Source organism: Euphorbia lathyris, chromosome 5 (assembly GCF_963576675.1).
Source record: "Euphorbia lathyris chromosome 5, ddEupLath1.1, whole genome shotgun sequence".
NCBI lineage: Eukaryota > Viridiplantae > Streptophyta > Magnoliopsida > Malpighiales > Euphorbiaceae > Euphorbia > Euphorbia lathyris.
This window is the reverse complement of record NC_088914.1, coordinates 73,701,727-73,714,748: the sequence shown is the minus strand read 5'-3', so window position 1 is coordinate 73,714,748 and position 13,022 is coordinate 73,701,727. Positions and strand designations below refer to the sequence as shown.

General features: G+C 35.8%; 1 protein-coding gene across 1 annotated transcript; it reads right to left on the bottom strand.

The window, feature by feature from the left end:
- Nucleotides 1–2,011: 2,011 nt before the first annotated feature.
- LOC136230427 (small RNA degrading nuclease 1) lies at nt 2,012–11,768 on the bottom strand. Its single transcript, XM_066019490.1, has 12 exons — nt 11,354–11,768; nt 11,101–11,283; nt 10,906–10,995; nt 9,973–10,041; nt 5,561–5,701; nt 5,285–5,401; nt 5,136–5,205; nt 4,930–5,021; nt 4,470–4,604; nt 4,278–4,385; nt 2,898–2,993; nt 2,012–2,674 (listed from the first exon to the last, which is right to left on the bottom strand). Exons 1-12 carry the CDS (start codon nt 11,396–11,398, stop codon nt 2,297–2,299), a joined length of 1,524 nt encoding a protein of 507 aa, XP_065875562.1. The 5' UTR covers nt 11,399–11,768; the 3' UTR covers nt 2,012–2,296.
- Between the last annotated feature and the right edge of the window lie 1,254 nt (nt 11,769–13,022).

Below are 13,022 nucleotides of genomic sequence, written 5' to 3'. Positions count from 1 at the left end.
GAGGACATAGAGCGAGAAAGGGAAAGATAGGGAGAAGGTTACAAGGAAGGGGAAAGGTGTATTTCAGTAATTTCATAAAGGAGAAGGTTATTTTAGTAATTTTATAAGAAATGGGTCTCATTTTTTTAATGGGTAGATGAAAATGCTGAGGTGGCGTGTTGACCAGTCGTTGACCGGTCATTTTCACCGGCCATACACCACAGTGGGAGGTCACCATAAGTTCATATATATTAGCGAGACAAATTAAAGGTTGTACACCAAAGTGTGATTTACGGTAAAGGTTGTACACCATTGATGAAATTTACCCGGGACTGAAATTGCAGATTTTGATTTCCAAAAAGTATATGTTTTATTATTTTTGGTGTTTTTTATACATTTTATAGATTTTTTATGCTTTTTGTGGTCATTTTTGTCCCTTTGTGGATTTTGTAAAGTTTTATTCCTAATGGATTTTTTTTATTGTATTTGTATGTTTTTCATCCCATGAAAATACAAGCATTTACATCAAAAAAAAAAAAAAAATTTATTGACTAACCGCATCGAAAATTATAATTATAATTTGATATTCAATGCCGTACTGAAATTTGGAGATTTCATCTGTTAAAATTAAATGCAAGAAACAGATATAACAAATAGATATTGGTGTTTACGGCATCCCTCCTTCCCATTTGATGACAGTATTCTTTTCTGTCCAGTAACTTTTATATTGTCCAGTTACCAGAACTGTATTCTGCAAAACTATATCAATGGTAGTGTTTATCTGAACTCGTATTAAATTTAAATGTTAGGATGATTTGAATCTCTGCCTTAGGATTATAATAAGCATAGAGGAAACACTATTTGGAAGCACTATTTGATTTTGGCCGACTACTCTAGTTCTTGATACCGATGATGTGTTTTTATTTTTGTTTTCTTGGGTGGTCTTCAGTTGGTTAAATACAAGATTGACAGAGAACAGAAAAACACTGGATGCATCTGATCTTGATGGTTTTGACAAGGTAAGTAATGCTATCCATCTATGTTACAGGGAAACTCCTCTTCAATAGTGTCTGTTTCAGTTTGGTTTCCATTCCCATTTCCTGGCTATGTTTTGAAGACTTATGTCTAACAAATAACGTTTCCGGCTTTCCGGCTGTCTGTTTCCATTTCTTCTGTGCAACATAGCTATCCATTTATCTCTCATATTCACAAGATATTTAAGACAGTAGGTTGGATTTCCTCATTTTTCTTCTTCTTTTTTATGTCAGAGGAAACTGCCTTCACCAGGCTTCCAGGTAGAAGTTGTGATGATAGACTACGATGGTACTTCATCGACAAAGTCTTCAAGGAAGGAGTCCGGTGATACACCGAAAGGCTCAGATTATGCTTCCAAGTCGAGCAGTGGAGTTACGGGCAATTCCAATCCAAGGAGAGCCTCTGAGAATGAAGTTGATGTGTTCTCAGACAGTGACAGTGAAGAAAATGATGCTTCAAAGAGCAGGCAAACTACTACTCCTGGAGCTGGATGGATCCATTCCATCAGGGGATTCATCCAACATCAACCTTCGAAAGAACAAACTACAAGTGGGGTTCAGAAACCTAACTCAGGCCTTGAGATGCATAACGTGGACTCTGTAGGAGCAAGCAATATTAAGAGGATCTCCAGTAGGGTGATATGTCTCTCTAAATTGTCAAATTTAGCTAGTCATTTAGAGAGGGAGCATTCCAACAAAGTGACATGGCTTTTTAAAATAAATAGCTAACCATTTTCACTAGCTAAATTTGGCTAGTCTCTTTGGCTAGCTATTTCTATTTTTTATTAATTTTTTCTCTTTCTTCTTTGTTGGAGATGTTCTAAGGCAATTGCTGTGAACAAACTTCATTTTATTTGTTGTTCAACACATCGGACGGGGAAAAAAATTGTTCTTCCATCCGTATTGTTGTGCCATCTCATATTACTGATCATACTGGTTGTGCTGGGTTCAAGCCACTTTTAACTTTTCAGATACTCAAAATGTAAGTATTGTGAAAAAACTCTGAAACCGAAATGCCTTCTACTGGTATCAAAATGTAGAATCACATTCAATGTAGCAGAAACAGTAAATTGTTCATAAATTAATCAAAATTTTGAATCACGGTAAATGTTACATAAACAGTAATAAGAAACAAAGCGGAGTCGAAATCAAATGCCTCCATGATGACTTCTGCTCAAACATTCTTGTGCATCAGCAGATCGTGCGTGCACCTAAGCATCTCCTGTGGTAGTCATAATTCAAACATTCTTTCAGGGTCCTAAGAGCTAAGCCAAAATTTAGAATCACTTCTTTCTCTTCTTCTTCATCTCTTCCAACTGTTCTCTGAGATTACTAATAATCTTATCCTGTGTTGAGATTTGAAAGCTCTTGGCACTCAAATCTTTCTTCAGTTGATCGATTTCTATCAAGTGGTTATCACACTTGCTCATATCATTTTCCTTCAGTTTTTGCTTTAACATTTCAATCTCCTTCAAGTGGTCACCGCATTCGTCTGTCTTTAGTTTCTTTGGATCAGGTAAATCTTCACTTTCTAAGCCTCTCTTTCTTTGTGAGACTTGATCAAGCATATAATCATATCCCATTTTCCGAACATAAAAATTAGCTGTTGACCCTGTACCTAGATCCAACTTTATCACTTTCTGTTGCAATCCATTTTTGTCCTGCCAACCAAAATACAACAACAAAAAAGTAATATTCTACATTCGTAATAATCTCCACAAGCAGAAATCTAAATTTTGCGTTCTGTCCACTAATCGCGATAATCATACATGAAAAATACTATCTGTCACAGCAAGTTACTTTCATCCACCGGAAGAAGAGCAAATCAGATTTTTTTTTTTTTTGAAAGCAATCAATGAAGTAGTACTTGGTTAGAAAAAATACCTTTTCTCGTCTCCCCTTTAAATTCTTGAATGCTCGTTCTGCCTCTTCCGGATTCTTAAAGGTGGCATGTGCAGAATATGTAGCTTTCTTGGGTGGCTGCTATACACAATCATTCATGTTAGACATGGGGCAGATATGCGCAATAAAAGAATAAGCCCAGAAGTAAATCAGAAAGTAGCAAGTTAGTTTATATGGTTTCAAACGTGTTATTTTGAACTTCACACATGATGGTTGTTTAACCAAATCTCAAAGAAAAATTATGTCTCCATGCCAGTAAATGCACGTCAAACAAGGTCAGATATTTACCTCCGTGGTTTCCCTTCAACACATTACAAGTTAATAATTAGAACAGTAGTTGTTTGTTTAATTCACTTTATCATGTGGTTTCAATTTTCATTAACTAAAAAGTTTAACCCTTTCATTTGCTTGCACTAGAACAGCTAATGTCTGGGAGGTGAAAGCTGGTTATAGCCAGGTACCTTTTTTCTCTAATTCTTACATGCAAGTGAATAAGAAAAAGAAAAGAAATATCAATTTGTTAGACCACTTCGCACCCTTCTTGCTTGAAAATAATGGTTGCTTGCTACTATTCAACCAAATAGGTTAAATTACCCTGCTAGCTATGAAGCACCGATACGGGTACGAATATGGGTACGGGCACGTGTACAGGTATGGCAAACGGCATTTCTAAAAAATATGAGATACGGGTACGGCGGGGATACGACAGATTTTATATATAATTAATAATATATCATTTGTAATGACAATTTAAAAGATACATAAATATATAAACCCCAAATCACATTCATAAAGTCATTATAAAACCACAAATAACACTCATAAGTCATTATAAAAGAACAAATAACATCTATAATATTAACTAATAAGTCATATAATCCTTATATTTTTAAAGTTCTTTTATTTGTTATATAATCCTTATATTTTTAAAGTTTTTTTTTTAAAAAACCCCTACAATTTAACTAATTAATTATGAAAAGTATCCCCGATGTATCCCCACGTATCTCCAGCATATCCCCGCGTATCCCCTAATTAAAAATAAAGAAAAAAGGGGATAATTCCTAGCCGTATCCCGTACATATCCCCACCGTATCCCCGTTCCCGGAGTATCGGATACGCGTACGTTGACCTCTTAGAAGTATCGGTGCTTCATAGCCTGCTAGCCATGATATTGTCCTATAAAATATTGTCTACAGTTTTGGCCAAGGAAAGAGCAATTTTGACCGCACAAATGATTTAAGGGGGTTAAGTTCATTAAATAAATTCATCAATAGAAAGCTTCTTGCCAGAAAGTATTTTCAAGACATCACATGTAAATCAGCATTCTAAGGAAACTAAATAAACAAAAAGCACATACTCAACCTTGAGTTCAAGTGTAAATTTCTCAGGGAAGAGTCCATGTAATTCTTTGCTGGGAATGTCGATCGGTATCCCATGTATCAGTAATTTGGCCATTTCATTTTCTAATACCTATTTCATTCAAAAAAGATTGGTTATCTTCTAATTCATAATTACATTATATGGAGATGCTAACAATTCTCTGTTATAACTCACATCCTTTTCTTTCAAGAGAAGGTCATTGTCCACTCCATGTTCAAGTTTGGCGAGAACTAATCTCATTGCAGCACATGCATCATCTACACAATTGTGTGGTGCACCTTCTTTGCGAAGTTCATAGCCAAGAACAGACTGCCAGAAAAATACATGAAAGAATTAATTATGCATATAAAAAAATGACAACCTTCATTTAGATGATACAATTTAGGGAAATATCTAAACATGACTAAAGATAACTCTTATCATAATAAGCAAAGAGGAATCACCAAGAATGTTTTTAGGTTGTGTTAGATTATTTACCATATAGTTCGAGATGAAACTTAACTTGGAAGGTGTAAAGTAATTTCAAAAAAAAAAAAAAAAAAACACATATGATATGCTCAAGGTGTTCCAGAGTAGATCTAGAAATATTAATATAACATACTCGAGACCAATTATGAATATGATGGCAGCTGACCTTACACAAGGTGCCCAAAGAAGGTGCCCGTCCATTAAAATGACTGAAGATAAATGAGGTGTCAACCACTCTTGAGTGATCCAACTTTAGAGCTATAAACAATAAAAAAGAGTATCAGGGCATTCTAATATAAAATACCAAAACCAATAGCAATGTTCTAATGCAACAGGAAAACAAGTTCCTCAATGAGAAAACACTTGACATACCCTGCAGGTCATTATGTAAACCATGCCCCACTAAGATAGTTCCCTTCTTTAATACCTTCTTCATGGATTTCTACAAAATGAACTAAAAAGCTTAAGAAACTGAATATAAAATAAGAACTTAAAAGGTCTGTGAATTATAAACGAGATACCTGTATGTCTGCTAATGAATAAGACACTCCATCCAAATCTGCAGCAGTAATTCCAGTGATCTCGGTCCTATAGTCTGCAACTGGTTTGAAAGGATTTACTTTTTCATCAAGTTTGACCTGGGAAGCCAAAGCTTAAACTAATTCATTTTGGACCAATAGGATAAATGCATATTTCCTGAACTAACAATTTCTATTTTAAAAGGCTTCCAGGATTGTAATTGAATAAGAGATAAAATCAGGGCAAACAATAAGCAAGAGAAAAGGAGCTAATTGTACCTGTAAATTCTGATCCACAACACACACTCTCACCAAAGAATCAGTACCATCTTCACATAAAACCATCTCACAATCAATAGCAACAATTTCACTTGAAGCCATCAACTTAGATTTCTTAGGGAGCTTTGTCACCACCCAGTCCTGATAAACATTTCCAACACTTAAAAACAAGCAATCCAAATTGCCTTGCAAGTTTTACTAACACATGCAGAATTTTTAATTCAATTATCACATAAAAGACTGCAAAGATTCCTAAAATAAAAGACAGCTTAACTTGATTTCCTACAACAAACTGTGGAGGCAATCATATGATAAAAAGAAGAATGAGCATAGGCACAATGTTTTAAGATGTACAAGGACAAGAAAGGCAGAAAGAAACAGGGCCAAAGCAGAATACAAGCACCCCTTTAATTACAAGTCCTTAAACTTAGGCTATTTCCACCCAACATCATATACAACAACAACAACAACAAAGCCTTAGTCCCGAAATGATTCGGGGTCAGCTAACATGAACCATCATATAAAACCGTGAAATCAAGTCGTGTCAGCGACACAAATTCTCTCCCTCCAACTTTGCTTAGGTCTTCCCCTACCCCTCACCACTACATTCCTTTGTCACTCTTCAGTCCTCCTAACTGGCGCATCAAGCGCTCTTCGTCTTACATGGCCAAACCACCTTAGTTGGTTTTCCCTTATTAGATGTAACACCTACTTTTGTCCTAATTATTTCATTGCTCACCCGATCCTTTCTCGTATGAACACACATCCATCTCAACATACGCATCTCCGCCACCGACATCTTATGAGTGTGACAGTGTTTCAATGCCCAACACTCTGTACCATATAACAGTGCTGGTCTGATTGCCGTGCGGTAGAATTTTCCCTTCAATCTATTTGGCATGCCAGGGTCACAAAGGAAACCTGTAGCACTCTTCCACTTCGTCCAACCAGATTTAATCCTATGAGCAACATTTCCATCTACTTCTCCATCCGTTTGGATAATAGATACTAAATACCGAAAGCAATCCGATGCTTGAACAACTGTCCCATCTAGGGTGGTTGTCTCTGCCTCCCTACTCCTATCGCCGCTAAACTTACACTCCAAATATTCTGTCTTACTTCGGCTCAGCTTAAAGCCTCTAGATTCTAAAGTTAACACTGGTGCGTACACTCGTGCATGCTCCCTCATACATGTCCTTTATGATGTCAACATATTTCCGCGAAATGCCTTTCCTTATTAAGGCCCACCAAAGTACTTCCCTTGGTACCTTATCATATACCTTCTCCAAGTCAATGAAAATCATATGCAAGTCTTTCTTCTTATTTCGATAGTGCTCCATTAATTGTCTCATTAGATGGATGGCTTCCATAGTTGATCTTCCCGGCATAAAGCCGAACTGGTTTTCCAAGATCTTCACCGTCCTCCTTAGCCTTTGTTCGATCACTCGCTCCCACAGTTTCATAGTGTGACTCATTAATTTGATTCCTCGATAGTTGGCACAATCTTGAACATCGCCTTTGTTCTTATACAACGGGATTAGGATACTTTTCCTCCATTCGGATGGCATCTTATTGTTTCTCCAAATTTTGTTGAAGAACATCGTCAACCATTCGATTCCTCTCTCTCCCAAACATCTCCAAATCTCAATAGGGATGTCATCAGGTCTTACTGCTTTCTTCAATCTCATCTTATTCAATGTCATTTTGACTTCACCCTTTTGAATTCTCCATATGCATTCCCGATTTATCATATAGTAAGGGATACTTATATCTCCAACCTCTTGTCCGCGATCTCCATTAAATAAGTTATCAAAATAGGACCTCCATCGTTCCTTGATATCCTTACCTCCAACTAGGACTTTTTGGTCCACATCCTTTACACATTTAACTTTTCCGAGATCTTGCGTCTTCCTATCTCTCATCCGAGCAATTCTATATATGTCTCTTTCCCCTTCCTTCGTATCCAATCTTGTGTACAGATCCTGATTCACCTTTGTTCTAACATCTCGTATGACCTTCTTTACTTCCCTTTTAGCCTCTTTGTACTTTTCGTAGTTCTCATCACTCCTGCACTTCCCTAATATTTTATAGGATTCTCGCTTACTCTTTACTACTTGTCGTACTTCTTCTGTCCACCAAGATGTGTCCTTACCCGGTGGCATGCTACCTTTAGATTCCCCTAGAACTTACTTCGCTCAATCTACATCTAAATCCATATTACAAGTCCAAAAATCTTTTTTGGCCATCTCATCCACAAATTTTTGTTGATTCTCCCCTTGCAGTTTCCACCACTTAATCTTAGTCTCCACTTGTGGTGTTCATTTTCTCATACATCTCCTACTTCAAAAATCAAGCACCACTACTCTGTTGGGTTTGTCATACTCTCACTAGGGATCACCTTACAATCAATATAACTCTTTCTCCAAGCACTCCTTACTAGGAAGAAGTCAATTTGGCTCGCATTACCGCCACTCCGATAAGTCACTAAGTGGGATGTTCTTTTCATAAACCATGTGTTCATGATACTCATCTCCAAAACCATACCCTCCATGAACACTCTCAAACCCATCTTGCCTAGAACCTACGTGTCCATTGAGATCACCACCTAGTACCATCTTTTCATCGCTAGGAACCTGTTGCACCAGTTCCTCCAAGTCCTCCCAAAAAGCTTGTCTTATAGAGACATCTAATCCTATTTGTGGCGCATATGCACTTATGACATTCACAACCTCATCTCATATCACAAGCTTAACACTCATAATTCTATCGCTCTTCCTAGACACCGCTACTCCATCATCAATATACTCCCTCTCAATAAGAATACCTACTCCATTTCTACCCTTATCCTTTCCTGAGTACCACAGTTTATAACCCCAAAGAGCGATCTCTTTAGCCTTGGCTCCAACCCACTTGGTTATTTTCCTGTCAAAGAGCCTATGTTCCATGTCCAAAAACGTAACCTATTACCCCTACCCCTACCATTACCGTTACCGTGGACTAGCTTATTTACCCGCAACCCTTGCATATTTGACACCACCCCCGGGTCCTGAGGTGGCGCGCCGCTTCGGGACGACGACCTAGCAACCCTTGCATATTTTTCACTACAACCGGGTCTAAGAAGTGCAGCGTGTCGCTGAGTAGGGAACGCCCCCACGATATTCATATTCTGGTTCATGTCATAAGATGTGGCTAAGTTTTACGTTGGCCGCCACAAACCTACCGCAACCCTCCTCCTTTGTCCGGGTTTGGGACCTGCTGTAAATGCCACCAAATGACCCTCACAGGCGGAGTTCCACCCAACATCATATCTGGAGTAAAAATGAAGATGGAATGTAGGTGGCCAAAAAAAAAGAGGAAGCTGTTACCAGCTACATTCATACCATCCAATATGGAGCTCAATTTATAACAGATTCCTTTCGAGAACAAGTACGAGTTATGAATCAACATACCCAGGCGAGGCGACTACAACATAAATAAGGAAGAGCTGAAACCAATTGTCCCTCCAGTAAATTGAAATTATCTCAAAGCCATTTAAGTTATATATATGATGAGTGATGGAAAATTGATAACAGAAGTACCAAAACAACACAATGGCAAACACTCCAAAAACTTATAAGGATCTTAACTTGGGATCTTTATAGGCTTAATAGTCATAAAAGCTTAATTACACACATTAACAGTAACAGAATCGAATTTTCCAAAGTAATATTCCCCTTAAATGCAGAGAATAGAGAATTGGATATACAGAACCATTAATAAATTTAATAAAAAAAAATACAAACAAGTAATAGCAAAAGAGTAGTTTAGGGTTAAGGGAAAATTTCAATATAAAATAACCTTGTGAAACTTCAGGGAAATAACTTTACAAAAATAAGGATTAATATAAAAAAAATGAATATATAAATTTCTAATATAAATAATTAATCAAACTAGCCCATATCCACCCTTTTATTTGCAAAAAAATAAAAAAATAAAAATAAAAGCTAATAATTATTAAATGTTTGTAGATGAAAATCATCGTTAAAATATCTTAGAAAAGTCTTTAGACTTGGTAGTTTAAATAGTTTGAAGTATTAATGTCTTTTTTCATGAATTAATGACTTATTAGTTATTATAAATGTTATGAATATGATTTGTGGTTTTATACTTTTATATATATATTTGGCGTATCCCCGCCGTACCCGTGTCTCATATTTTTCAAAAATGTCGTTTGCCGTACCCATACGCATACCCGTATCGGTGCTTCATAGGATAAAATAGAATCGTTAATAATTAGCTGCAATTCATAACAACCTTTTAACTATGCACCACACTTGAGAGTAGATATAAGAGAGAATTCTAATGGAAATTCAGAAATACAGCTAAATGAATGCACATAAAAACACTTGAGAAGTGAAAATCAGCATACTAACCTTATCATATGATGGGAATGCATACTTAGATAGGTAAAATGGGTGTTCCATTGTTAAATGAACCAGCCTCTGCGAAAGTAAGTTTGAAAAGTAACTATTAAACAATAAATAAAGCAACACAGCAAAATTAGAATGATATCACTCCTATCAATTTGTTGTTAGAGACGCAGGGCGCACTAAGGCACTAAAAGGGGTCCTGGAGCCTAGGCGCAAGGCCAAGGCCCAGGCGCGCGCCTGATGAAGAGAAGGCGCAGAAAATGAAAAAAGAAATAGATTTTGATCTAAGTAACAATATTTAATACTAATGTCACTAATACTCTATTAATTGTTAAGACACAAGTTATGACGAACTAAAAAAACTTATAACCAGACAAACAAGACAAAACCACATAAAAATATAATATTAAACACACAATATTAAACGTCAAAAACAGCAAGTTAAGTGTTGACAACAGAGACTAAGATACTAGAGCTGCAGCAGACCTCTACTGGTTTCTTGTGTCTCGCTCAAGGAGTGCCTGTCCTTTAAGTCTCTTACTCTTCTTCCCTCACTTCTATTTTTACTCTACAGTTTAGATTCAAGTTTACTAAATAGGATAAGTGGTTGAGATTAATCAACCCTTTATTTTAATAAAGGTAGTAAAAAAATTAAAAACCTAATCATCAATCAAACTCAGAAAAGGCGCGCCTGAGGAGAGCCACAGAGCCTCGCCCAGGACTTATTAGTGGAGCACAAGGCGCCTTCAACAACTATGGTCCTATCATTGAAAGGAAAAAGAGATGGCACTTAACTTGGCAATTAGTCACTTTTATCGGTAATCAATGGAAACAGAATTTTAACTTAAAGTTAAGAATTTTCTTTCTCAAGGCACGAAATAGGTATTACAAAATAAAAATACGAACTTAATTGAAAAACCAAATTGCCAACTATACCTGTTGAGGTGATTCACTATCAGAAGATTCCTTTCTAATTTGCTTTAACACCTCACGATTGAAATGCAACCGAAGAATATGATCCAAAAACTGAAAACATAAATAGAAGGAATTCCATAAAGGAATAGATGAGCATCATCTTGCACAAAACACCTCTTTAACAAAACACTTCCTCAACAAAGCTTATAACCTTACCTTCAGGTCTGCTTTCTCAGTAAATGAAAGTAGGAATGCAACTAAAGTTTCCCGCGGCCTCTTTGCGGGGTCACTTAAGCTTGACCCAACCTTCTTATCATAAACATTAAGAAATTCCTTCCATCCACCTTTATCACCCTGCCTTCCTTGCTTCTGAGCCAACTTCACAATTTCGACAAGGACCTGCTAGCCATTAACCTTGGTTCAGCAGACAGCTAAAGACAAACTTAAAAAGAGATGCAGAGAAACTCACCTTCGCTGGAACGGTGGAGATTGCGGTGGAAAGTTTATCTTCCATTGGAGATGGGAGGAAGGATAGTGAACAAACTAACTGGTCTCTGGTTCACTTAAGTCAGGAGAATCGTCAAGTAGAGATGGAACTTGGAAGCTTAAGCAGTCAAGCATGCAATTTTAGGAGGGACGAAGACGAATTGAAAGTGATTTTGTGGGAGAGACGAGTCTCTTTCTCGGAGAAGGAGAACGGCAGAAAGTAGAGTGAAGAAAAAATTGATGAACCGCTCGCTGGACTCTGGAATTATTAGGTCATTCGTAATAGCGGGGATGAAAATTCGAAAAGGTTAGAACGGCAGAGTATAAGGCACCGGTTCGGTTTAACAGTACTTGATAACCAAAATCAAACCCAAATCAATACCTGAATTTTTCAAGGGATGTTAGTTGGAATCGAGTTTTGACACCAACTCTTCATAATTTAATTTAAGAGTCTGATGACAAAGAAGTGTCTTTGAGATGTTCCTAGTCCTTTTCTAATTTAATTTTTATCAATAATTTATTATTTATCAGTTATTTTACTGTTGTTATTGGTAAATATAGCAATACATAGTAATTTTAAAGATAAAAAATTAGATAATGAGTAAATCAGGAATTTTCACATGCACCTTAATAAGCAAGTGAATATGAAAAGTATTCTTAAAGTTGATATATATTTTAATATTTTAAATGACGAAGAGTCAATTGTTTATATTATTTATAATCTTATAAAGAGATGACTAAGAACCTTTTAAAGATGTTTTATAAGGAGAGAAAGACTCCTTAACAATAGTGAAAGAATACAGACTTTAAAGTAAGATAAGTGTATGAGATATCTTTATTTGTTTTTAAGTATAAATATGGAAAATGCTAAATTTTTGGTGATTTTACTTACACCCCAATTTGGATGGAAGCCATGGTTTGCAATTCTACTTTTTATATATCCCTCAACTTCTTATTTTATTTTCATAAGTTGATGTTTAATATAAATACTAAATATAAAAATAATTTATATATAATTTATATATAATTTTATCGTACTTTGCCCTCCAACCAAATATAACAACATTATCAAACAATTATTTACCTTATCTTATTTCTAAACACAATAAGATATTTTATAGAGGATTATCATGCTTTATTTAACTTAGCTTACTTTACCATATTTTAATGACACTTTATCCGAACAAAGCGTTAGTGATTTGAGAATGGCTTAAGAGATTATTGAAGTTGGACTAATCCCCAAGTAAGGATTCTTTTTGTGTAAATTATTACACATGTAGGTATAGTTAGAAAATTATTCTCCATAAGGGGTTGTTTTTATCCCTACTTAAAAATAATCACTAAAAATAGTCTAATTATTTACTATATTAAAAATTAAATTTTTATGTACATTTCTTTTATCATAAATATTCATTAAAACTTTTATTTTAAAGTTTAGAAATTAGATTTTTTTATTTTAACAAATTTATTGGATAAAATGAATGAAATTAATTTAAATATCGACAAGCATCTCCTTTTATGAATAGTCGAGTCAATTCGTGAACAGTCGTGTTCTTTTGTGAGCAGTCGTGTCTGTTTGTGAACAATTATATTCGTTCGTGAACAGACATGTCATTTCCAATTGTATTTATACAGAATGGAACGGTCAAATT